The following is a 26,706-nucleotide window of genomic DNA, read 5'->3' as shown; positions in this document are numbered from 1 at the left end:
GATAGCGGGGAGAGGCAGGAGAAGAACATTACGTTTCACCTTCAAAGATTATGCCTGCTTTCAAAGGTTATGCCTTCAAAGGCCCACTGCACCAGGTGGGCCATGTGCAGTGGCATTACACAGAAGGATGGGGTTCCTGGGGCTGGCTTGCTGGCTTTGTGTGGGCATTTTTACTATGAGACTCAGCTTTTAATGGACGAGAAATGAGGTTCAAAGCTGAAAGAAGCTGATGGTACACTGAGCTTCAGGGAAAATTGATGATAAAATGGTAGATGTACAGCAAGGACAATTGCCAGGGAAATGGAGAGAACAGACTATGAGGTAGAGAGGGTGGGGCAGGAAGCTCAGAAAGAACAGTCTTTCTGCAAGGCTAGGTCTCTGGTACAGTCTTCCTGTGGGGAGAACCTGATACGTTCTCCTGGAGAGGAATGATTCCTTAAAGGCACTTAAGTACTTAAAACACTGAGCAGCACTGTGTCCATACTTTCACTATTGTTTCTAGACTTTCTCGGTGTATGAAACAATGCACAAAGTCTCATGGTACACAGAGATCAGCAGCACAATCCATGGACAAGCAGGTGATTACAAGTGCACCCCCAGTACTTACTTTAGCAGCATCTGGGTTTATACTATAATCAGGGTTTTAAAGACTATTATTCTAAGTCTCACACCCAGTTCATCCATTATGGTCTTATAGCCCTCAACCTTGGATCCTTACTTGCTAGCCAGAGCACTTGCTCCCTTGATTTTGAGAAATATATGGTTCTTTCTCTTAGTTTCTATGTGCTCCTTCAGTTCAGGAGTAGTTCTGCATGCCACTAACTGGACTTTTATGGATTTCCCAAGCATCAATCTTAGCATGTTTCTTTTCATTAACCTTTTTTTCTGTGCCATCACTAACATCCCCAGTTGCTGTTCCCTGCTTGTCTTTGGCCAGGCAGTGACCTTCTCCTCACTTCCCTAGGTACTTCTGTGACCTTCATGAATTCTTTATCCTTCCATATTTTCCGGACTTTTTGAACTCTCTTGTTTTCTATTTTTCCTTCTCAATTTGCATCTTAATCTGACCTTTACTACTTCTGGCTGCCACATCCCACAGAATTGCAGAGGGCAGTGTTTGCAAAGGGTTGTCCATAAGCCATTTTCGTAAGAGTCACTTAAAATATTTGTTCAAAATGCAACCTTTACTTCACCGCCCCCAAAGCACACACACACAAAATCACTCAAAATCACAATCAAAATCTATAGGTTAAAATCTGGAAATCAAGTTCCCTAGATGATTTTTATTCTCATTAATGTTCAAGAACTACTGACAAGAGGTGTATGGCCTCCATATAATTCAGTGTAGTGAGCTTTTACCGTATGCCTCCTCTGTGCCAGATACTATGAAAACAAAAAGATAAACAGTATCTACTAGGAACGTTTAAATAAATTTATTTTGTGAGATAATCCAATAAAGGCTTAAGTACCTTTTGAGGAATTAACAAAATGTTATAGTAACAGACCAATGGTCTTTTTATAGGTAACATTTGCATTTTATAAGTCCTCATTTACATTTTGTGATATCTTTGATTTAAAAAACCAATTTCAATAATTCTTTACCTATCAAAACCAAGGGTGACAACCATGAAGTAGCCTGAAAATAAATTCTGAATACCTAAAGTAGATCTAATAAAGCTTCTTTGCTAAAACCCTCTCAGATCAATGACTTGAGCATTATTTTACACAGATCCTATCTGATTCCTAAGCCTATGACACATTAGAACTGAAAAGAAAGGTTGGCTTAGGCCAGGATATTGATAATAGCAAGAAGTTTAAGCCAACAGCAAGGCAAGAGACAGATAAAAAATGAGAGGCAAAATTGTTGAGGACTGTAATGAAGAGAGTGCGCTTTATATCTCTGTGGGTGTTAACAATTGCTGCATTAGATCATATAACTAATATTATTATGATCTTGAATCTTTTTAAACAAATGAGTTAAATTATATTGTCTTCATAGGAAATTTACACTCTTATAAACCTTTGAAGAAATTTCCTCCAAGATAGTTACATTTTTAAAAAGAAAAAATGATGTTGCTTAAGGATCTCCCAACCTGCAGTTTTGGGAAATAATAAAAGATCTGTTATAAAATGTACTCCATCTTTATTTAAGAGGAGTGGTTTTACAACACAGAAGGAGTAAGCCTTAGGAGAAGGGAAATTCTTTGTTACATTTGATTTCTTTCTGGAATATGTAGCCCTTTCTGTGGTCTAGAGTAGCTCTCTGCAGAATAAAGGTCCCTCTGGCTTTGTTGCTGCTGGGAATTTCTTTCAACCCTGGAACTGATACTGTTCATCACTGGGTCATCCTTGCTTACTTAGGTCACACTTAAAGTAGCATTCATTTTCAGCTTCCCTCCCCAAGACCCCATCATTTACTATGAATTGCTCACATGTACTTTGTTTTCTTTGGGAATTTTCTGAAGTAAATTTAGTGTACAAGACTGGCTTTTTCTTGGAAGCCAGACAGTTGCTTTACATTTACCTTATCTTTTAGTCATTCTGAGCTCAGGGAAAACAAACATCTTTTGTTACGGTTATTTTCTCATTCCTGTAATGCCATTTCTGTCCCCTTTAGGAAACTAATTTTTATTGTAGTTTAAGCAAAACCTAAATAAGGAAAGGAAGTTTCCTAGAAGGAAAATCATCATCTGCATTCCAAAGTTAATAACTTTTGGATTTCTGATACTTCATTTTTCATCCCACCAAACCCAGACTGTGGCAAATAATCAAGTTAACCAGTGTACATTATCAGTAAGCAAATTTCCACTGGTTTACAGGTCCCAGAACCTAAATAGCAATTAGTTCACGCTTTTTATTGGAGACAGTACTTTGGGGGAAGAGAGTTTTTATATTATTTTTTAAAAAATAGATAGTTCTTAAATAGTTATCTTCCAAAAGTTCACGTTTATTTGAAAATTTTTATGAAATTATGAAAAATTTCAAACATACAGAAAAGTTGAAAGAATTGAACAGTGAACATCCGTATACCTAATTCCTAGATTCTCCGTATTTGTTTTTGTTACATACTTATTGTAAAGGGAAACACTCATGTGTTTCTCCTCTACTCACACCCAGATACGTGGGTTTTCCACACATTGAACAATTCTTCCACACCAGCTGCGTATCCTGCAATTCAATTCAATTCTGACACTAAACATTGTTAGTGTAGACTCCACAGATTAAGAAATCAGTCCCATGAGGCTGACCTCCACTTCAGATGCCAATCACAAGTAGGAGATCACCAGGTTACCCACAGCTTTCATTCACCTTGGCTACAAACTGGGGGTTACCATGACACATTTCTTGGATTTGATCATTTCCTAGAACAGCTCATGGACTCAGGGAAACACTTAACTTATATTTACCAGTTTATTATATAATAAAGCATATGATTAAGGATACAGATGAAAAGCCAGATGAAGAGGGTACATAAGGTGAGGTCTGGAAGGGTCCGAAACACAGGAAATTCTGTCTCCATGGAATTGGGGTATGCTGTCCTCTCAGCGTGCAGATGTGTTCACCAACCTGGATAAGCTCTCCAAACCCCATACTTTGGGGATTTTTATGGAGACTTCATCACGTAGGCATGATCGATTATTAAATCCATTTCTAGCCCCTCTCTCCTTTCTGAAGTACAGAGGCAGACCTGAAAGTTCCAGCTTCTTATTATGACTTGGTCTTTCTGGTGACCAGCCTCATCTATGAGCCCACCAAAACTTGCCTCATTGCAACAAAATACACTTCTATCTCCCAGGAAATTCCAAGGGATTTTAGGAGCTCTGAGACAGATTCTTCTATCATTCGGGAAATTACAAAGGTCTTGGAAATTCTGTATCAGGAACTAGGGTCAAAGACTATAAGGACTTAAGATTCTCCTGCCACCCCTGTTTACAAGGGTTTTAGGAGCTCTGTGTTAGGAACCAGGGGGCAGAGGCCAGTATACATATTTTTAAAATTATTCTTTCAACTCCAACATGGCTTTCTCAAACATTTATTTCTTTATTATTTTTAAAAATTGAAGTTTAGTTGATTTACAATATTATATTAGTTTCAGGTATACAACATAGTGATGCAATATTTCTATATGTTGTACTCCATTTAAAGTTAATACAAAATAATGGCTATATTTCCCAGTCCTGTACAATATTTCCATATTGCTTCTGTATTTTGTACATAGTAGATTGTGTCTCTTAATTCCCTACCCCTTTCTTGCCCCTCCGCACTTCCAGAGGTAGCCATTAGTTTTTACTCTATATGTGTACGTCTGTTTCTGTTTTGTTATATACATTTGTTTTATTTTTTAGATTTCACACATGTCATATAGTATTTGTCTTTCTCTGTCGTATTTCGCTAAGCATAGTTCTCTCTAGGTCCATCCACATTGTTGCAAATGACAGATTTCATTCTTTTTTATGGCTTAGTAATATTCCATTGTGTGTGTGTGTGTGTGTGTGTGTGTGTGTGTGTGTGTGTGTGTGTGTACCACATCTTCTTTTTCTGTTCATCATTTTTGGGCACTTAAGTTGCTTCCAAATCTTGACTATTTGTAAATAATGCTGCTGTGAACGTTGAGGTGCATGCATCTTCAAATTAGTGTTTTCATTTACTTCAGATACATACCCAGCAGTAGAATTGCTGGATCATAAGGTAGTTCTGTTTTTTGGTTTTTGAGGACCCTCCATACAGTTTTCCATAGTGGCTGTACCAATTTACATTTCCACCAACAGTGTACAAGGGTTCTCTTTTCTCTGCATCCTCACCAGCCTTTGTTATTTGCAGACTTTTTGATGATAGCCATTTTGACAGTTGTGAGGTGATATCTCATTGTGGTTTTGATTTGCATTTCTCTGATAGTTTTTCATGTTGGGCATCTTTTCATGTGCCTGTTAGCCAGCTGTATGTCTTCTTTGGAAAAATGTCTGTTCAGGTCTTCTGCCCATTTTTTGATTGACCTGTTTGTTTTTTTGATATTGAGTTGTATGAGCTGTTTATGTATTTTGGATATTAACCTCTTATTGGTCATATCATTTGCAATGTTTTCTCCCATCCAGTACATTGTCTTTTTGTTTTGTCGATGGTTTCCTTTGCTGTGCAAAAGCTTTTCAGTTTAACTAGGTTCCATTCATTTATTTTTGCTTTTGTTTCCTTCAGCTTAAGAGACAGATCCAAAAAAGTATTGCTATGATTTATGTCAAAGTGTGTTCTGCCTACGTTTTCTTCTGGGAGTTTTATGATTTCCCATCTTACATTTACGTCTTCAATCCTTTTTGAGTTTATTTTTGTATATGGTGTGAGAAAATGTTCTAATTTCATTCTGACAACCTCTGCCTGTCTAATTGGGGTAATTAGTCAATTTTCATTTAATATGAATATTTGGATTTACTGCCATTTTACTTGTGTTTCTTGTGTCTTCATCTATTTGTTTCTTTCTTTGTCTTTGCATTATTTTGTAGTGATTACTCTAGGGATTACAATATACATTTTTAATGTTTTATGGTCTTCTTAGAGTTAGTATTGTAATACTTCATATAAAATGTAAGAACATCGAACACATCTCCCTTTTCCTTTTTTTTTTAAATAAATTTATTTATTTATTTTTGGCTACGTTGGGTCTTCGTTGCTGTGCGTGGTCTTTCTCCAGTTGCAGTGAGTGGGGGCTACTCTTCGTTGCTGTGTGCAGGCTTCTCATTGCAGTGGCTTCTCTTGTTGTGGAACACGGGCTCTAGGCACACGGGCTTCAGCACTTGTGGCACACAGGCTCAGTAGTTGTGGCTCGTGGGCTCTAGAGCACAGGCTCAGTAGTTGTGGCACACGGGCTTAGTTGCTCCTTGGGATCTTCCTGGCTCAGGGCTTGAACCCGTGTCCCCTGCATTGGCAGGCGGATTCTTAACCACTGTGCCACCAGGAAAGCCCCTCCCTTATCCTTTATGTTATGTCTGTCACATATATTACATGTATATACAGGATAAACTCCAAAACATAAAGTTATAATTTTTGCTGTAAGTAGCCTTGTGTATTTTAAGGAAATTTATAGGAAATAAATTCTATTAACTATATATTTACCAGTTTTGGTGCTCTGCATTTCTTCCTCAAGGCTTTCTAATTAATACTATTGGAGAAACTCCTTCTATAGACGTTCTTAACTGGAGTGTCCCCTCAAAGGGGACATTTGGTAGTTTCTGGAAGCATTTTTAGTTTTTATAACTGGAATGGGAAGCAGGGTACTACTGGCATCTGATGGATTAAGACCAGGGATACTGCTAAACATCCTACAGTGCCCAGAACATTTAGCCCAAAATGGCAGTGCCAAGATTGAGAAACTGGATTATGGAGAAGGTTCTGAAAATGTTAGTGCCAAGATTGAGAAACTCTGGTTTATGGAAGGAAAGAATGAAGCACACTTTAACTTGCAACTTTTTATGTTTTCTTACATCAGTCGTATGATTTTTTGGAGTTTAGATGTCTTTGACTTATACCATTATATCTGGCTAGCAAAGGAAGATATTTATTTGGATGACTGGTTTTCTTGGAGCAGTTTGTGGTATGTTTGTTGAATTTACTGTAACTAACTTTTTGCAAATAGGGAGAAAAGAAATACAGTTGACCCATGAACAACATGAGAGTTAAGGGTGCCAACCCTCTGTGTGGTCAAAAATCTGAGAATAAGTTACAGTTAGCCCTCCGTATCCATGGTTACTCCTTCAGCTAACCTCAGATTGTGTAGTACTGTAGTATTTACTGTTGGAAAAAAGTCTGTGTATAAGGTGAACCTGCACAGTTCAAACCCACGTTGTTCACGAGTTGACTGTATACTTTTGAACTGACTTCTGCGTAGTCTTGCTGGCTGGGTGGGTTATTTTAATGGAAGTACCTTGAGTTACAAATAAGGCTTTTCCCCCTCTTCTCTGCAGAAAAGTAGCCTTCAACCAGCATTCTCTATGAGCTAATAATGACCCCCCTTACAGCCTTTTTATTTGAGGGGGGCAAAAATAGTTTCAAATATTTTACTTATTTTCATATTTTTCCATATTAACACCAACAGAATTAGGGGTAGGAATTTTATTTGTCCATCAGATTTATTGAATCTACAAATAATACAGGTTGCTTTCATGGTGAGATTATCTTGTCTCATATAACCAAAATATTTTTAAAGCAACAACTTAGAATTAGAGTTCTTATTTTAAGGGCAAGCACAAACATTATTAAGATGCCAAATATAAACAAACACCATTTCTTTTTTGTGTAACAGGTTGGACAGCACTTCATGAAGCTAGTGTAGGAGGATTTTATCAGACAGCAAGTGAACTATTAAAGGGTGGAGCAGATGTAAATGTCAGAGGAATGTACCAGATCACTCCCCTACATGATGCTGTGATGAACGGACATTATAAGGTACTGTGATTCTTTTGTTTGCAGAGCAAACACTACATTCTGCAAGTATTAAAAACCTCTGGGACCAAGCAATAGAAAAACAGATAGGAATCCAGTTTCAGTTCATTCTGCTAATCAATACTCAGAGTTCATAATAAAATTTTACTGTGTGATGGATCAGTTGTGCCTAATGTGGTAGATCACATGTGTTTGTTATGTCTCTTAAGTGTGTGTGTTTTTTTTAAAGGTTTATTATTTATTTATTTATTTTATTTATTTTTGGCTGTGTCGGGTATTAGTTGCGGCACACTGGATCTTCATTGAGGCATGCGGGATTTTTCGTTGTGGCGCGCGGGCTCTTTGTTGTAGTGCTCGGGCTTCTCTCTAGTTGTGGCATGCGGGTTTTCTCTTCTCTAATTGTGGTGCCCAGGCTCCAGAGTGCGTGGGCTCTGTAGTTTGCAGCACGTGGGCTCTAGTTGAGGTGCAGGAGCTTAGTAGTTGTGGCACGCAGGCTTAGTTGACCTGCAGCACGCGGGATCTTAGTTCCCTGACCAGGGATCAAACCTGCATCCCCTGCATTGGAAGGTGGATTTTTTACCACTGGACCACCAAGGAAGTCCCTCTTAAGTATGTTTTAATCTATAACAGTTCTTCCTATATTTTGTTTTTTTTGTGTCTTCTAGAACCTGGGTCATTTGTCTTATAGAATTTCCTAAATTCTGGATTTGACTGACTTTATCTTTGTTTCTTCCCATATTTTCTCTAAATGGTGTTTTAATGTAAAATCTATCAGAGACCACAATCTGGGTGCTATGTGTGCTCATTGCTATTGGATGTCATTGTTTTTAGGCATTTTCAGTGAAATGTATACTTATAGAAAGAAAAACAAATCATGAGTTCTTACTGATATTTCCATTTCAGACTTAATTTTATAGATTCATAATAACTTTGATTTTATATTTATCTCTTTTTCTCTTATGCTAAACATTTCTTTCTTAATACATTAATTTATTTCTTTATCGTACAGCATACTTACAGTATTACTATTAGTGTATTATTATTATGAATATTAACAATATTATTATTAACAGTGGAACTACTAATGAAGTGCTTTTTTTATAGTTCTTTTTGTTTTGTTTATATTCCATTAGGGATGTGCGGTAAAAATACTATCTTTTCCAGTACTTGAAAGAATTTTATTCTTTGTCATGTTGGCTTCTTATGCAAGGAAGTTGTTGGAAGGCAGAGATATGGAATAATATCCTCCAAACTGAAAAGGAACTTTGAGACTGGAAAACAAAGCAGGCAATTCCATAAAGTGCAATTGTGAAGTTTATTGTGGGTAACTTACATACTGGCAGGATTGGGCAGACAACAATCCAGAGGCATTCACAGCTGTGCTCCTCACCACTGAAAGGAGTGCAGGGAGATTTAAAGCGGCCAAAGCTAACAACAGAATCTGACTACCAAATGAGAAGCATGTCCACACTGACTGGAACTGGAGATTTTTGCTCCCCCTGAGGGGTCTCATGACCATTAAGCATCTGTGTCAACAAAAGACACTCTTCCAGTTTTCACATCAGATGAAAACAAGGGTAAAAGTTGACAGGGAATTTATCTGGCTTGGGCACATTCCTTGTGAGCAGGCTAAAGCTTAATCATGCAGAAAGGGGAGGGGTAGGACTTCAGACCTAAGATAGAGCTGACAAAATGGAGTCAGCGTGGTTCAGCCACACAGAAGTCAGCTGATTCTAGAGGGAGGAAAGCACTAGAGTCAATAATATGATTAAAGGTGGAAAGCCACGGGCAAGCTCTAAGTAGCAGTGTATTTCCTTATGCGGCCTACTGTTTGATGAACTAAATAAGTGGGGATTGTGAGGCCAGCCACTTACTGAAATTGCTCTGCTTGTTCCAGTTAAGAACATGTGGTAATCTTAAAATATGTCCACAAATTCTTTAACAGTCCTCCCTTTGAAAGGTGGATCCTGATTCCTGTCCTCAGGAGGGTGGGCTGGAGTTTCAGTGAGTTGCTTCTAACAAACACGATGTGGCAGGAGTGACACAGTACATGACTTCTAAGACTAGGCTGAAAACTATTGTGGCTTCTTCCTTGTTCTCTCACTCACTTGTTCAGCAACGCTGGGTGAAGCCAGATGTCATTTCATGCAGCCACTCAAGCAGCTCCGTGGAAAGGTTCACATGGCAGTGGACAAAGGCCTCCTGCCCACAGCCATGTGAGTGAGCCATCTTAGAAACAGATCCTCCAGTCCCAGGCAAACTTCTATTTATTTATTTATTTTTATTTTTTAATTTTTAAATATTTTAAAATAAATTTATTTATTTTATTTATTTATTTTTGGCTGCATTGGGTCTTCGTTGCTGCACGTGGGCTTTCCGTAATTGCAGCGAGTATGGGCTACTCTCCATTGCAGTGTGTGGGCTTCTCATTGAGGTGGCTTCTCTTGTTGTGGAGCACGAGCTCTAGGCGCATGGCTTCAGTAGTTGTGGCACGTGGGCTCAGTAGTTGTGGCTCGCAGGCTCTAGAGTGCAGGCTCAGTAGTTGTGGCTCACGGGCTTAGTTGCTCCGCGGCATGTGGGATCTTCCCGGACCAGGGCTCGAACCGTGTCCCCTGCCTTGGCAGGCGGATTCTTAACTACTGCGCCACCAGGGAAGTCCCCAGGCAAGCTTTTAGGTGATTGTATCTCCAGCCAACCTCTTGACTGTAACCTCATGAGAGACCCTGAGGCAGAACCATCCACCTGTGGCCACTCCCAAATTCCTGACCCACAGAAACTATGAGACTATAAATATTTATTATTGTTTTAAGCTACTAAGTTTTGGGGTAACTTGTTAGGTAGCAACAGATAACTAATATAGAACCTAAATGCAGATTTAAAATAGGGGTAAAAAACTCAGTGGAAATAACTGATTTACTGCCATTTGGTAAGAAGAGAGTTTTTTAAAGAGGATATATTAGTTAGGCTTCAGAATTCCTGATACCAAGCTATAGAGAGAATTGGTAAATGTGAATAGTTGGTGAAGCAGGGTATCCAGAGTCTAAAACAGAGACTGCCAAAGTAATGTATTCACTCCCTTGGGATCACCAACCCAGATTTCCAGAAAAGTGAAGCTCTAGTCCTTGCCTTTTCCCTTCCTCCCATCTTCTTTCTCATGCTTGTTGATCCTGAGTTACTTTCATACTGCATGGCTTATTATTTGACATAAAACCTCCAGAGATAAGCAACACAGCTCTTTTGGCAACCCACTTATGAAACTACTTTTCCTGAAAGAAAGTGGTACACTCTCTATTTGTATTACTAAACAAAACGTGAAGCTCCAGGAATATTAATTGTAAATTTAATTATATCTACTATTACTTTCAATCCCCCTATCTAGCATTAAACTCCTACATTAAAGCCATTTGAAAAGCAGAATTAAGTTGCTGAGTCTTAATAATTTTTAAAAGATTTGGCTCATATTCTCCCTGTGTGTGGTGGGACATTTTTCTCTCCTAGAATGCTTTCTTATAAAAGGAAAAATGTATGTATCTTTAATCTTTAGATGCATAAAATTTACAGAAATTCAGATCCTTTCTCTCATTCCAGACATTAACATGGAAATCTAGGCTTCATTTAGTATAATGTTATTTAAAGCCTGTTACCCACATCCTCCTTGGTCAACATTCATTCTTTTATTAAACAACATTTATTATTAAATATATACTCTATGCCAGATACTGAAATAGACACTGGGAATATGAAGATGATTAAGACATATATCTGTTGCAAAAACTTGGAAGCAACTTAAACATGCATCAGTAGGGTACTGGTTAAGTAAATTATAGTACATTCATATAGTACATTCAAAAGTAAACTATTACTCAGCTGCTAAAAAGAATGATGGAGTTCAATCCATACTGATTTGGAACAATCTTCAAAGTCTGTTGCAGGGTGGGGTGGGCAGGAAAGAAGCTAAGATATAGAGGAATGTATATAGTATATGACCACTTGTGTAAGAAAAAATGTATGTACACAGTTATGATACGTACATATATACCTGTTGGACTAGACTAACTCTGGAAAAATTCAGAAGAAACTGTAACCAGAGCTGACTTAGAAAAAATAATTAGATGACTAGAGGACAAGGGTTGAGGAGGGAAACTTATTTTTCATTGTCTACTTCTCTGAACCTTCTGTATTTTGAACCATATTTATTAATTTCCTATTCAAAAATAATAAATTAATTTTAAAAGAAAACAGAGTCCTACCCTCAAAAATCTTGGAGTACAGGAGAGAGAAATATATAAGAAGTATAATATAGAGCATATTGGACATAAAATATGTACATAAAAGAAGGAAGAGGTCACTTTTCTCTAGGGGCTCAGTGGGTGAGGAGGTCAGGGAGAGCTTCGTAGAGGAGGTTACTTGAGGAGCAGTAACAGATTAAGGGTTTACCCATTTCTCTCTGATACCGAGGGGGAGCAGCGGCAGCACAGGTCTATACGGAAGATACAGCTATTTCCTGGAACCTGTTAAAATTGAATTTACTACTACAGAATGTAATCCTAATTCCTGGTATATCTGCTAGCTCCATTTCATCGGCAACTGAACCACAAACATTTCTGCCCCTCACTCCGTTCCTCCTTTCCTCCCTCTTCCTTACTTCCTCTCTCCTTTTTTTTTTGTAAGAGAAGGCATATGTATATCAATAAATTATGATTCAGTAGCAATTACATTAATTTTTAGTTTGGGCAGTAATGTTACAGGAAACCCAAACTCTGTATTGTTGAAAGAAATATTTGATGTTGGCTTACAGTTGTATGCTAGCACACATTTATAATAATATACCTTTTGTCTGGGCTCCCTCACACAATCTTCCTCTAGGTGGCACAGTTACTTCTTTTGAATGGAGCAGATCCTTTATTTAGAAATGACAGTGGAAAGTGTGCTTTGGATGAAGCCAAAGACTCATGTATGAAGCGTCTCCTTGAGAGATACGTTCCTAAACATCAAAAACATCTTACATCAGGTAAAATTAAACTGCCCTGTTATATCTGTTCATCATGTCAGTAGAGAGTTATAGAAATCAACTTGGAATTATAGAAATTAAATTGATTTTCCTCATAAATTTTGAGAAAATCCATCCTGTGGTGTCCTTGCTCCATTCCTTTAGTTGAGCACACTGACTTGTTTGCAAATGCACCAAATGGAAGAACTCTAGAAGAACAAAGAAAGATAGTATTAAATGTACTTTCCCCCAGGATATGTATTGGAAACAGTTAAGAAAACTTTTGTAAAGTTCTGGGTCTTTTCCCCATAATCCGTTGTCTGAATAACATGAGGTGATGTAACTTACATTTAGCTGTATCATTTTCAATGAATATGGCCAGGATTGTTTACTTTCACTCCTTAAGAATATTTTCTTATGGCTGTACTTTTGCCTTGTCATTCATCATTGCACTAAGTTGAACTACAAAAGAACTTGACCTGCAGTTTCAAGAATATTATATAAGAACTGTTTATTTTTGTATTGTATAATTGATTTATAGTATTGTATTAGTTTCAGGGGTACAATGTAGTGATTCAGTATTTTTATAGATTATACTCCAAAGTTATTACAAAATAGTGGTTATATTCCCTGTGCTGTACAATATATCCTTGTTGCTTATTTATTTTATACATAATAGTTTGTATCTCTTAATTCCAAAATGCTATTTTGCCCCTCCCCCTTCCCTCTCTCCACTGGTAACCATTACTTTGTTCTCTATATCTGTGAGTCTGTTTCTGTTTATACGTTGGTTTGTTATATACATTGGTTTGTCTTATTTTTTTAGATTCTATATATGTGATACCGGAGTATTTGTCTTTCTCTGACTTATCTCACCAAGAATAATACCCTCTAGGTATCCATGTTGTTGCAAATGGCAGCATTTCATTCTTTTTTATGGTTGAGTAATATTCCATTGTATATATATAATACTGTATCTTCTTTATCCATTCATCTGCTATGGACAGTTAGGTTGCTTCCATGTCTTGGCTATTGTAAATAGTAGTGCTGCTATGAACATAGGGGTGTGTGTATCTTTTTGAATTAGTGTTTTCATTTTCTTTGGATATATACCCAGCAGTGGAATTGCTGGATCATATGGTAGTTCTACTTTTAGTTTTTTGAGAAACCTCCATACTGTTTTCCATAGTGACTTTACCAGTTTGCATTCCCACCAACTGTATACAAGGGCTCCTTTTTCTACAAATCCTTAACAATCTTTGTTATCTGTAGACTTTTTGATGATAGCCATTTTGACAGGTGTGAGGTAATATCTCATTGTTGTTTTAATTTGCATTTCTCTGATGATTATCAACGTTGAGCATCTTTTCATGTGCCTGTTAGCCATCTGTGTTATCTTGTTTGGAAAAATATCTTTCAGGTCTTCTGTCCATTTTTTTGATTGGATTTTTTTTTTTATATTGGGTTGTATGAGCTGTTTATATATTTTGGATATTAACCCCTTATTGGTCGTATCTTTTACAAATATTTTCTCCCATTCAGTAGGTCATCTTTTTGTTTTGTCAATGGTTTCCTATTCTGTGTAAAAGCTTTTCAGTTTTATGAGGTCCCATTTGTTTATTTTTTGTTTCCCTTGCCTTAGGAAACAAATCCAAAACAATATTAGTATGATTTATGTCAGAGTGTTCTGCCTATGTTCTCTTCTAGGAGTTTTATGGTTTCTGGTCTTACATTTATGTCTTTAATCCATTTGAGTTTATTTTTGTATGTGGTGTGAGAAAATGTTCTAATTTCATTCTTTTACATGTAGCTGTCCAGTTTTACCACTTATTGAAGGCACCATTTGTTGAAGAGACTTTCTTTTCTCCATTGTATGTTTTTGCCTCCTTTGTCATAGACTAATTGAAGATAGGTGTGTTGGTTTATTTCTGGACTCTCTATTCTGTTCCACTGATCTATGTGTCTCTTTTTGTGCCATTACTGTGCTATTTTGACTACTGTAGTATTGTATAGTCTGAAGTAGGGAGCACGATACCTCCAGCTCTGTTCAACTTTCTCTAAATTGCTTTGGCAGTTCAGGGTCTTTTGTGGGTCCATATATATTTTAGGATTATTTGTTCTAGTTCTGTGAAAAATGTTGTGGCTATTTTGATAGGGATTGCATTAAATCTGTAGATTGCTTTGGGTAGTATGGAAATTTTAACAGTATTCTTCTAGTCCAAGAACACAGTATATCTTCCCATTGCTTTGTATCATCTTCAGTTTCCTTCATCAGTGTTTTATAGTTTTCAGAGTATAGGTCTTTCACCTCTTTGGTTAAGTTTATTCCTAGGTATTTTATTCTTTTTGATGAGATTGTAAATGTAAATGGGATTTTTTTCTTGCTTTCTCTTTCTGATAGTTCACTATTAGTATATAGAAAAGCAACAGATTTCTGTATATTACTCATGTATCCTGCAACTTTATTAAGCAGACATATTAGGAAATGATGATAATACAATTAATTATGAAAGAATTTTTTGCCTTATAAAAGCTTGCACACAGTTGCATATCTGAGTATAACTGTGGGGAATATAAAAATACTGAGTTCAGTGCCCATCTTTAGCATAATTTTGTTGGGTCTGTTTTGCTTTTCCTAGAGAAATGTTTTCAGCTCTCTCAAGATAGTGTTTGGTTTCTAATAAATATGGAAATTATAAATTATGGAATGTTATATGTGCCAATTTTAATAGAAAGTGTTTGCATAATTTCACTTTTTCCACTTGGTTTTCTCATGGCAAAGGAGTTGTGGTTTTAGAAGTCTAGAGTCTGACTACTGGAGGCTCTTTTCTTTGATTTTGCTCTTTTTGCTTACAGCGCAGACAAATAGCACTGACCCTTCAGACTCAGAGGATGCACACCACCACAAGGTATATCTCTGTTCAGCAATAAACATTTTTATAGAGCACACCTGCTGGTTATTTTATAGATCATCAGAGGGGAAAGAAAGACTCCTGAAGCATTCACCAGGAACAGTGACTTCACCTTTGCTTTTAAGACACTTGGGAATAATTACATAAGAATCAGAAGGTTCTGGCCTGTTAGTTTGGGAAGCAATTGAGTAAATAAAGCATATGTGGGCACACTAATGTATTGGTAGCCATTTCCATTTCCTTTCTCCTCTTTATGGAGCCATGAGGGTTATCAACAATGTTGAATTTCCTCTGGCCTGAGCACAGTATAAGAGTCAAAGGTGTCGATCCATCCCTTCAAACTTCACATGGTGGGCAGTTACTTTTCATCTGGTGCTTGTGTTGTGAAGTGTGAGAGGAAGCACTGTCCCTGTTTTAATCTTGGCAGCCCACAGTAATCTTTCCATACAGGCCAACTTGGTTGTATATCTATCTTTTTGTTTTTAAATCCCTTCTTCCACTGCCCTACCTGTGGTCTCTCACAGATACCAGAGGAAGAAACTCTCTTAATTCTAGGTCTGTCTATATAACAAATGGGAGAGGAGAGTGCTTCTACAGTATTCGTGTAAAGATTCCTTGTAAAGGAATTATCTGATTGTTTTAAAAGCCTATAAAAATTAGGTAGATTAAAATTTTTCATTATGTTTAGTAAGATAGATAGTGCTAAAATACTGGCAAAAAGAAATTAAAATGTACAGGAGAAAATAAAGATTAGTACACATACTGAGTCTATTACTTTTGCCTTTCTCCTGTTAGTCTACTTTTCTGAAATACAAATCAGGTTGTATATATCGCAGCAGGCCCTGTGGTTAGATCAAATTATAACATTGAATGGAATATTAGTTTGCTTTATCTCTAATACAGAATGAATTAAGTGTAGAACTATAGTTGAAAATTAAAGCTAACTATGTATTTTGTTTCTATAGAAACCAAAATTCAGTTCTAAAAATCACAGTGGGTTTGTTTGTGATGAAAATTCCAAGAGACAGAAGCCAGAACATGTAAAAGTCAATAAAGGAAGCAAAGAGGGTTTATTTATAAATAAAGAAGATGTATATGAACATTACCAAAAAGATTCCCAAAACACGAAATTTGGTAAATCCAAGCATAAACGATCAACTCTTAGCCAAATATACTCGACAGGACTCAGAAAGGACAATCTCCATGGTGTTGAGGATCCCAGCACAAATGTGTCTAAAGATAAAGGAAGAAGAAAGACAGGACATAAAAGGACTCAAGTGGATGATGCAATCCAAGAAAGCAATCCAAGAAAGACAATAGCTGTCTCTTCTTCCAGAAAAATAAACAGATTGGTTACTTGTCAGCAACATACTCTCCAAAACCTTGATGACCTTCCAGAAAAGTCATGTAAATCTTTTAGCCCAGCTCTGTCAGGCCTGAAAAATGGTTTAGGTAACGATGTTGAGACTTGTTCATTTCCCAAAGAGACACATACCCAAAGCCTGGATTTATCAGGTAGTCAAGAAATAAAATTTTTGGAATTAGAATCCACTGACCAAGCTGAAGCTGTTTCTTTCTCAGGACTTTCTTTACATAAAAAAACCGAGTTACCACTTGTTACTACAGATCAGCAGCCTCATACTCACCAAGAACAGCAGCACATTAGCCCTTATAAATCTAATGAAAACAGTAACTCAGGTCAAAAAGATGAGAGCCCTAATAAGTGGGAAAAAATTTCCCCATCCTTTATAAAGGAAAATTTTAATAATGGTGATGATGGTGATTCTTGTGCTCCTGAGGAGACTGTAACATTTAAAAAGGTGATAAGTTCTTTAGGTTGCAAAAACCACGATAATTATAAAGAGAATAAAACAAATAGAGAAGAAATGGATTTTCAACAATTTTTACTTTCTCAAGACCATTTTTCACAGGAAAATGAGTTAATAAAAGCAGGCAGCCTAACCATATTTCCACAACAGGAAGCTGTTAATTTTTCTAATTCAGATAATATAATAGTTTCTGAACATGTTTCAAATTATGAACAGTGTACATGTGGAACTTCTCTTGATCATTCACATGGCAGTCCTGAGTGTCCTTCCCTGGCTTGTACAAGGACACGCTTACCACATGCAGTTTCACAGTTGACTAGTCACGTGGAGCTATTTGAGAGGCCTCAGGGTTGTAGCCCCAGAATACCAACTCCTTTAATGAATCAAACGGATACACATACTGTGGAAAAGGTGAATAAGGAAGGAGACACTAAAAGGAATTACACTGACAAAGGCCAAAAACCAAGTTCTTCAAATAGGCCTTTATCCAGAGTTGTTCATTCTCAAGTAATAGAAACAACTAAAGTTGAAAAAAGGAGACAAGAGATCAAAACTATACATAGTATAGGCTTTCAGTCCACTGACAATATCAATAAAGAATCGACCGTCTCACAACTTAGTCAAAGAGAAGAGAAGGAAATTTCTCACAAACCAGGTATTAGTAGTATTGCTCAATTTGTACACATTTCCTATAGATTTACTTATTTCACGGAAATTTCTAACTGAATTTCACTCAACCTATGCCCAAACTGATAAGAATGAGGACATGTGGACCGTAATTTGGAGATACTGTTAATTAGTTAAGTAATGGTATTTACTTTGAAAGAAGGTGCTAAATTGATATGGACAGGAGATAACAGTATTTCTATGAGTTTTTATGTTTCTATGAGTTTTTTTTAATATAGCACCTACTTAGTATCAAGAAACCGAACAACATTTTCATAGCAGGAAATTGTTAGCTCCATTGATTTCAGTGATTCACAGTTGAAATTACATCCAGAAAACTAATTTATGTTTGTTGTATGAAAACATTTTTAAAGGCTTCCACTCCTTTAAAATAAGCAGTCCAGCTAGGAACAGAAACTTGGAACAATTAGCATGACTAGACTCTTTTTTAGTCATGTAACCGGTAAGGAGAACTACAACACTGATATTGCAAAATGTTTGTTTTTCAGGTGAGGAATTAACTAATAATGTCAATGGAGATGAAAACACTATAAGAAATTGTGAGGAGAAGAAAGAAAAAACAGATTCAGAAATTCACATGCCTACTAACATCCAGGAACACAAAAAAGTTCAGAATTTCAGAAAAAGGCAAAATTTCTTGAAAGCTACCTGCAGCCAAGGTTTGTATTCCTGTTTTTATATAGGGAAAGGTTTGGATGATCAAGCCTAGCAATCCACTCTCCTTCAAAGAATTATACACTTTCATATTTACTGTTTTCTATAGTCATTCACTAATTTATAAGGTTATTTCAGCTATATTTGTCAGATGGTTTTACTGTAATCCACCACTTGAGAATCTCTTAGTCTTCCAATATATTGTCATCCTTTTGCCTATGACTTCTAATTTGTTATGTTAGAGGAGATAAGATAAACAGTAGAGACAGCAAGAATGTTGAGTGGGGACAGCACATCTGAATTGTGTCAGATCCCTTAGATACTTCCACTGAGCCCTTTTAACACATGGGAAATTAAAGAAGCATAGCCACTAGTTTCTTTGTGTCAGATGCATGAACTGTGTGTGTTTGGCAGCATGGATAGCTGACAATTCTTTGATAGTTCTTGGAGCTAGTTCTGTGTGAACAATAGGCTGGACTACTTCAGGTTAAATGTTAAGCACCAAAAAGTTGATTTACTAAGAAAAAGTTGATATAGTGAGAGGTAGGAATATTAGGCATACTCTTTGAACCTTCCCCCATTGTCCGCCTGTCATGTAAACTAAAGCCCTTCTTATACATACCTCCTGTAGTGGGTTGAATAGTGGCCCCCCAAAACATATGTCCATGTCCTAATCCCTGGAATCTGTGATACTATCTCATTTAAAGAGTGAACATTACCTTGTTTAGAAAAAGAATCTTTGCAGATGTAGTTAAGGATCTTGAGATGAGGAGGTTGTCCTGGATTTTCCAAATGGGACCCAAATCTTACAACAAGTATCCTTATAAAAGAAAAATGGAGAGAGCTTTGAGACACACAGGAAAGGAGAAGATAATGTGCAGAGCCAGGCAAAGGAACAATGTGGCCAAAAGCCAAGGAAGCTAAGGAGTGCTGGTATCCATCAGAAGTTGGAGGAAGCAAGGAAGGATTCTTCCTTAGAGCTTCCAGAGAGAGTGCAGCCCTGCTGACACCTTGGTTTTGGACTTCTGGTCTCCAGAACTGTGAGATAATATATTTGTGTTGTGTTAAGCACAACACAACCACCCAGTTTGTGGTCATTTGTTACAGCTACCACAGGAAACTAATACATTTCTCTAGCAGCACTGAATCATATTTTAATGTAATTTTTTACATGTCTGTCATTCCACTATACTGTAGGCCACTTGAAGAAGAGATAGTGTCTTCTATTTTCTTTATATGATGTTACAAAAAATCTTTTAGTACATCATTTTAGCATAGTTTGGGAAAAAAAGTATTCACTGTTTTTAGTTCCAACTCAAGTCTAACTTGTGATGCAAGGAAAAGATTTTAAAATCTTCAGATAATGATATTGTACTTCATTTTCTACGAAAGAAAACGAAATACCCAATAGGCCATAGTTTGGTTCTTGGCATCTTTTGTGATCAGAAACACACCCACTGAGATATAAGAATAGTTATAGAAAGAGGATTTTTATAAAATCACAATTTGGTTTCAGAAAATTTTTATCCATTGTTAGAGGACTACTGAGAGTGAAGTGAGTGTAGAAATGAAGCAAGTATTTGTTTTAATCAAGCATATGATAGAGTGAACAACTGCTAGAATGAATTTGAAGTAATGTGATCAGATGCTCTATCAATTCTTTACAAGTTATATTTTAAAATAGTAACAGCAATGATATTAATTGAGGTATGTTTCTGTGTAGTGCATCCTACTTTGGGTGTTTTGAGGAAGTTGCTGTGTATTTTCTAAGATCCTTCATAATAATCAGCACTTGGCAGAAAAGAATACTCAGTTTTGCTTGGCAAATTTACAGAAATCAAAACAGCTGGGATCAATAAGAGGAATGCCAGAGGAGAAAGCCGGCTTCATTTGGCTGCCAGAAGAGGAGACTTGTCTCTGGTGAAAGCTCGAATAGAATCTGGAGCAGATGTGAATCTAAAAGATAACGCAGGTTTCGATTTTAAATTGTAGTTGTCTTTATAATTTGAACTCACTGATACACACATTTCATCTACCATCCCCCATTTGGATCCTGGCTGATACATAGCTGCTCACTTTGAAAACTTTTTTCTAATATATTATTATTTAGTTGAATAGTAAGATTTATCTTGGTTCACACCAATTGCTAAAATAACCTTCTCCTTTGAAACAGTTTTTAACATACGTTTGGGAGCATTCAGAAGGAGTATACAGAATGGGAAGGGAAAGAAGCTTTATTTAGACCTTTTCCTTGGAGGCCTTACTATCATTATCTAACTTTGTAGAGAATGCCAAATTTTCCCATTTCCCTGTCCCTTCTTTTCTTTCCTTGTCTATTAATACTGTTCCTTTTTTCTCCCATGTCTTGTTTTTATCTTAAACCTCCATTTTTAAATTGATCTTCTAACATTTTTCTCAAGCACAAAAGAAACTTGTATAAGGAATTCCAGAGGGAAAAAACTCAGATTGATTGATCAAATGTCATTTCAAAGACAAATGTGACAATACAAGATATAAATAGGAAGGTCAGATGATCTTACTCTATTTTAATATCTGACTTGAAACCATTTGACATGATTAATATTTACTCTGGTCCCATTATATCCTATGCTCTGTGAGTCTTTTGGCACTTGTATCAACAAATATTTTTGATGTGATTAATTTGTTTAAAAAAATGAAGCATACTTTTTTATTGAGGTATAGTTGATTTATTATATTAGTTTCAGGTGTACAACATAGTGATTCAAAGTTGTAATATTGTACAACTATACCTCAAAAATTTTTTTAATTAAAAATAAAACTAAAGAACAAACAAAAAAACTCAAAGTTGATAGGTTATATTCTACTTAGTTATTGTAAAATATTGGCTGTATTCCCTGTGCTGTACAATATATCCTTGTAGCTTATTTATTTTATACATAGTTTGTACCTTTTAATCCCCTACCCCTATCTTGCCCCTCCCCCCTTCCCTCTCCCTACTGGTAACCACTAGTTTATTGTCTATATCCATGAATCTGTTTCTGTTTTGCTGAATTTGCTTGTTTCTTTTATTTTTTAGATTCCACAGGTAAGTGATAACATAGAGTATCTTTCTCTGACTTATTTCACTAAGCATAATACCCTTCAGGTCCATCCATGTTTTTGCACAAGGCAAAATTTCATTCTTTTTATGCCCAAGTAGTATTCATTGCATATATATATATATATATATACACACACACACACACCACATCTTTATCCATTCATCTGTTGATGGACACTTAGGTTGCTTATATGTCTTGGCTATTGTAAATAATGTTGCTGTGAACACTGGGGTGCATGTATCTTTTTAAATTAGTGTCTTTGTTTTATTCAGATATATACCCAGCAGTGGAATTGCTGGATCATATGATAGTTCTGTTTTTAGTTTTTTGAAAAACCTCCATAATGTTTTCTACAGTTGCTGCACCAATTTACATGCCCAACAGTGTACAAGGGCTCCCTTTTTTACATATCCTCACCAACATTTGTTATTGGTGTTTTGTTGTTGTTTTTTTTTAAATGAACATTAGGTTGTTGTTTATTTTTATTTATTTTTGGCTGTGTTGGGTCTTCGTTTCTGTGCGAGGGCTTTCTCTAGTTGCGGCAAGCGGGAGCCACTCTTCATCGTGGTGCGCGGGCCTCTCACTATCACGGCCTCTCTTGTTGTGGAGCACAGGCTCCAGATGCGCAGGCTCAGTAGTTGTGGCTCACGGGCCTAGTTGCTCCGCGGCATGTGGGATCTTCCCAGACCAGGGCTTGAACCCGTGTCCCCTGCATTGGCAGGCAGATTCTCAACCGCTGCACCACCAGGGAAGCCCTGGTGTTTTTTTTGATGATAATCATTCTGACAGGAGTAGGGTAATATCTCATTGTGGCTTTGATTTACATTTTTTTGATGGTTAGCAATGTTGAGTATCTTTTCATGTGCCTGTTGGCCATCTGTATGTCCTTGGAAAAATGTCTATTCAGGTCTTCTGCCCATTTTTTGACTGGCATGTTTCTTTTTTTGGTTTTGAATTGTATGAGCTGTTTATATATTTTGGATATTAACCCCTTATTGGTCATGTCATTTGCAAATATTTCCTCCCATTCAGTAGATTTTCTTTTCGTTTTGTCAATGGTTTCCTTTGCTGTGCAAAAGTGTTTAACTGGGTCCCATTTGTTTATTTTTGATTTTGTTTCCTTTGCCATAGGAGACAGATCCAAAACAATGTTGCTATGATTTATGTCAGAGTATTCTGTCTATGTTTTCTTCTAGGAGTTTTATTTAGTTCTTATTTAGTTCTTTAGTCCATTTTGAGTTTATGTTTGTATAGATGTGAGAAATGTTCTAGTTTCATTCTTTTACATGTAGCTCTTCAGTTTTCCCAGCACCACTTATTGAAGAAACTGTCTTTTCTCCATTGTTTATTCTTGCCTCCTTTGTCATAGATTAATTGACATAAATGTGTAGATTTATTTCTGGGCTCTCTATCCTGTTCCATTGATCTGTGTGTCTGTTTTCGTGCCAGTATGAGACTGTTTTGATTACTGTAGCTTTGTAGTATAGTCTGAAATCAGGGAGTGTGATTCCTCCAGCTCTGGTCTTCTTTCTCGAGATTGTTTTGGCTATTCGAGGTCTTTTGTGCTACAGTACAAGTTTTAAAATTATTTGTTCTAGTTCTGTGAAAAATGCCATTGGTATTATGATAGGAACTGCATTGAATCTGTAGATTGCCTTGGGTAGTACGGTCACTTTAACAATATTAATTCTAATCCATGAACACAGTATATCTTGTCTCTCCATCTGTGTGTGTCATCTTCAGGTTTTTTTTTTTTCATCACTGTCTTATAATTTTCTGAGTACAGCTCTTTTACCTCCTTAGGTAGGTTTATCCCCAGGTATTTTAGTCTTTCTGATACAGTTGAAAATGAGAAGGTTCCTTAATTTCGTTTTCTGATAATTTGTTGTTAGTGTATAGAAATACAACAGATTTCTGTATGTTAGTCTTAAATCCTGCAACTTAACTGAATTTATTGATGTGCTCTAGTAGTTTTTTGGTGGTGTCTTTAGGATTTTTCTATGTACAGCACCATGTCATCTGCAAAGAGTGACAGTTTTACTTCTTCCTTTCCAATTTGGATTCCTTTTATTTCTTTTTCTTGCCTCATTGGTGTGGCTAGGCCTTCTAATACTGTGTTGAATAAAAGTGGCAAGAGTGGGCATCCTTGTCTTGTTCCTGATATTAGAGGAAATGCTTCCAGCTTTTCACATTGAACATGATTTTAGCTGTGAGCTTATCATATGTGGTCTTTGTAACTTGGAAGTATGTTCCCTCTATACCTGCTTTGTGGAGAGTTTTTTTCAAAATGGATGTTGAATTTTATCCAAAGCTTTTTCTGCATCTGTGGAGATGATCATATGATTTTTATTCTTCAGTTTGTTAATGTGATGTATCACATTGAATGATTTGTGGATATTGAGTCATCCTTGCATCCCTGGGATAAATCCCACTTAATCATGGTGTATGATGTTTTTAATGTATTGTTGGATTCTGTTTGCTAATATTTTGTTGAAGATTTTTGCATCTATGTTCATCAGTGATATTGGCCTGTAATTTTCTTCTTTTGTGTGATATCATTTTTTGGTGTCAAGGAGATGCTGGCCTTGTAGAATGAGTTTGGAAGTGTTTCTTCCTCTGCAATTTTTGGAATAGTTTGAGCAGGGTAGGTATTAATTCTTCCCTAAATATTTGGTAGAATTCACCTGTGAAGCCATCTGGACTTCGGTTCATTTGGGGTTTTTCATTACTGATTCAATTTCATTACTGGTAATTTATCTGTTCCTATTTTCTATTTCTTCCTGATTCAGTCTTTGGAGACTGTACATTTCTAGGAATTTGTCCATTCCTTGTAGGTTGTCCTTTTTATTGGCATATAGTTGTTTGTAGTAATCTTTTATGATCCTTTGTATTTCTGCGGTGTCCATTGTAACTTCTTTTTCATTTCTGATTTTATTGATTTGGGCCCTCTCTCTTTTTTTGTTGGTGAGTCTGGCCAAAGTGTTGTCAATTTTGTTTATCTTTTCAAAGAACCAGCTCTTAGTTTCATTGATCTTTTCTATTTTTTTTAGCCTCTATTTAATTTATTTCTGCTGTGATCTTTATGATTTCTTTCCTTCTACTAACTTTCAGGGTTTTTGTTCTTTTTCTCTAGTTCCTTTAGGTGTAAGTTTAGATTGTTTATTTGAGATTTTTCTTGTTTCCTGAGGTAATCTTTTTTTTTTTAACATCTTTATTGGAGTTTAATTGCTTTACAATGGTGTGTTAGTTTCTGCTGTATAACAAAGTGCATCAGCTATACATAAACATATATCCCCATGTCTCCTCCCTCTTGCATCTCCCTCCCACCCTCCCTATCCCACCCCTCTAGGTGGACACAAAGCACCGAGCTGATCTCCCTGTGCTATGCGGCTGCTTCCCACTAGCTATCTATTTTACATTTGGTAGTGTATATATGTCCATGCCACTCTCTCACTTCGTCCCAGCTTACCCTTCCCCCTCCCCGTGTCCTCAAGTCCATTCTCTACGTCTGCATCTTTATTCCTGTCCTGCCCCTAGGTTCTTCAGAACCTTTTTTTTTTTTTTTTTTTTTTTTTTAGAATCCATATACATGTGTTAGCATATGGTATTTGTTTTACTTCACTCCTAAGGAAATCTTGTATCGCTATAAACTCTCTTAGAACTGCTGTTCCTGCATCCCATAGATTTTGGATCATTGTGTTTTCATTTTCATTTGTCTCTAGGTATTTGTTGTTTTTTCCTTTGATTTCTTCAGTGATCCGTTGGTTGTTTAGTAGTATATTGTTTAGCTTCCACGTGTTTGTGTTTTTTGCAGTTTTGTTCTTGTAGTTGATTTCTAGTCTCATAGTATTGTGGTCAGAAAAGATGCTCAACATGATTTCAGTTTTCTTATATCTACCAGTTCTTGTTTTGTGGCCTAGCATGTGACCTATCCTGGAGACTATTCCTTATGCACTTGAAAAGAATGTGTATTCCGCTGCTTTTGGATGGAATGTTTTATATATATCAATTAAGTTCATCTGGTATAATGTGTCATTTAAGGCCAGTTTTTCCTTATTGATTTTCTGTCTGGATGATCTGTCCATTGATGAAAGTGGGTTGTTAAAATCCCCTGCTGTGTTACTGTCAATTTCTCCCTTTATGTCTGTTAATATTTGCTTTATGTATTTAGGTGGCCCTATATTGGGTACAAATATATTTAAAATCATTATACCTTCTTCTTGGATTGATTCCTTGATCATTATGTAATGTCCTTCTTTGTCTCTTATAACAGTTTGTGTTTTAAAGTCTATTTTGTCTAATACAGATATTGTTACCCCAGTTTGCTTTTTGTTTCCATTTTCATGGAATACCTTTTTCCATCCCCTCACTTTCAGTCTGTGTGTGTCTTTAGATCTCAAGTGAGTCTCTTGTAGGCAGCATATATATGGGTCTTGTTCTTGTATCCATTCAGCCACTCTGTGTCTTTTGATTGGAGCATTTAGTCCATTTACATTTAAAGTAATTGTTGATATGTATGTACTTATTGCCATTGTATTCATGGTTTGGGAGTTGTTTTTGTAATTCTTTTTTATTCCTTTCTTCTTTTTTTCTCTTCTCTTGTGATTTTATGATTATCTTTAACGTTATGTTTGGTTTCTATTCTGTTTTTTTGCATTTGGCTCTATTATAGATTTTTGATTTATGGTTACCATGAGTTTTATTTATATATATGTGTGTGTGTGTATATATATATATATATATATATATATATATATATGATTATTTTAACTTGCTGATCTCTTAATTTCAGATGCATTTTAACAACCCTGCATTTTTACTCTCCTCACCTCACAATTAATGTTTTCAACATCATATTTTTCATGTATTTGTTTTGTATATTCCTTAACTGCTTATTGTGGATATAGATGATTTTACTACTTTTGTCTTTTAACCTTCCTAATAGTTTTGTACCCAGTTGACTTACTACCTTTACTGTATATTTGCCTTTACCGATGAACTTTTTCTTTTGTGATATTCATGTTTCCAGTTGTGGCCTTTTCCTTTTTGCTTAGAGGAGTCCCTTTAACATTTCACATAAAGCTGGTTTGGTGGTGCTGAACTCTTAGCTCTTGCTTGTC

The 26,706-nt window shown here is 36.3% G+C and overlaps 1 protein-coding gene across 1 annotated transcript in view; it reads left to right on the top strand.

The window, feature by feature from the left end:
• Window positions 1-26,706, top strand: part of ANKRD31 (ankyrin repeat domain 31) — a 137,259-nt gene that overhangs the window by 51,034 nt on the left and 59,519 nt on the right. The window contains exons 11-16 of the mRNA XM_057541532.1: window positions 7,292-7,434; window positions 12,298-12,442; window positions 15,278-15,330; window positions 16,299-17,817; window positions 18,338-18,508; window positions 20,338-20,475. Coding sequence (XP_057397515.1) covers window positions 7,292-7,434; window positions 12,298-12,442; window positions 15,278-15,330; window positions 16,299-17,817; window positions 18,338-18,508; window positions 20,338-20,475 — 2,169 coding nt within the window. The remainder of the gene's footprint in view (window positions 1-7,291; window positions 7,435-12,297; window positions 12,443-15,277; window positions 15,331-16,298; window positions 17,818-18,337; window positions 18,509-20,337; window positions 20,476-26,706) is intronic.

This window comes from Balaenoptera acutorostrata, chromosome 2 (assembly GCF_949987535.1).
Source record: "Balaenoptera acutorostrata chromosome 2, mBalAcu1.1, whole genome shotgun sequence".
Lineage (NCBI taxonomy): Eukaryota > Metazoa > Chordata > Mammalia > Artiodactyla > Balaenopteridae > Balaenoptera > Balaenoptera acutorostrata.
Note: the sequence above shows the minus strand (reverse complement) of the source record. Positions and strands in the feature narration are given on the sequence as shown.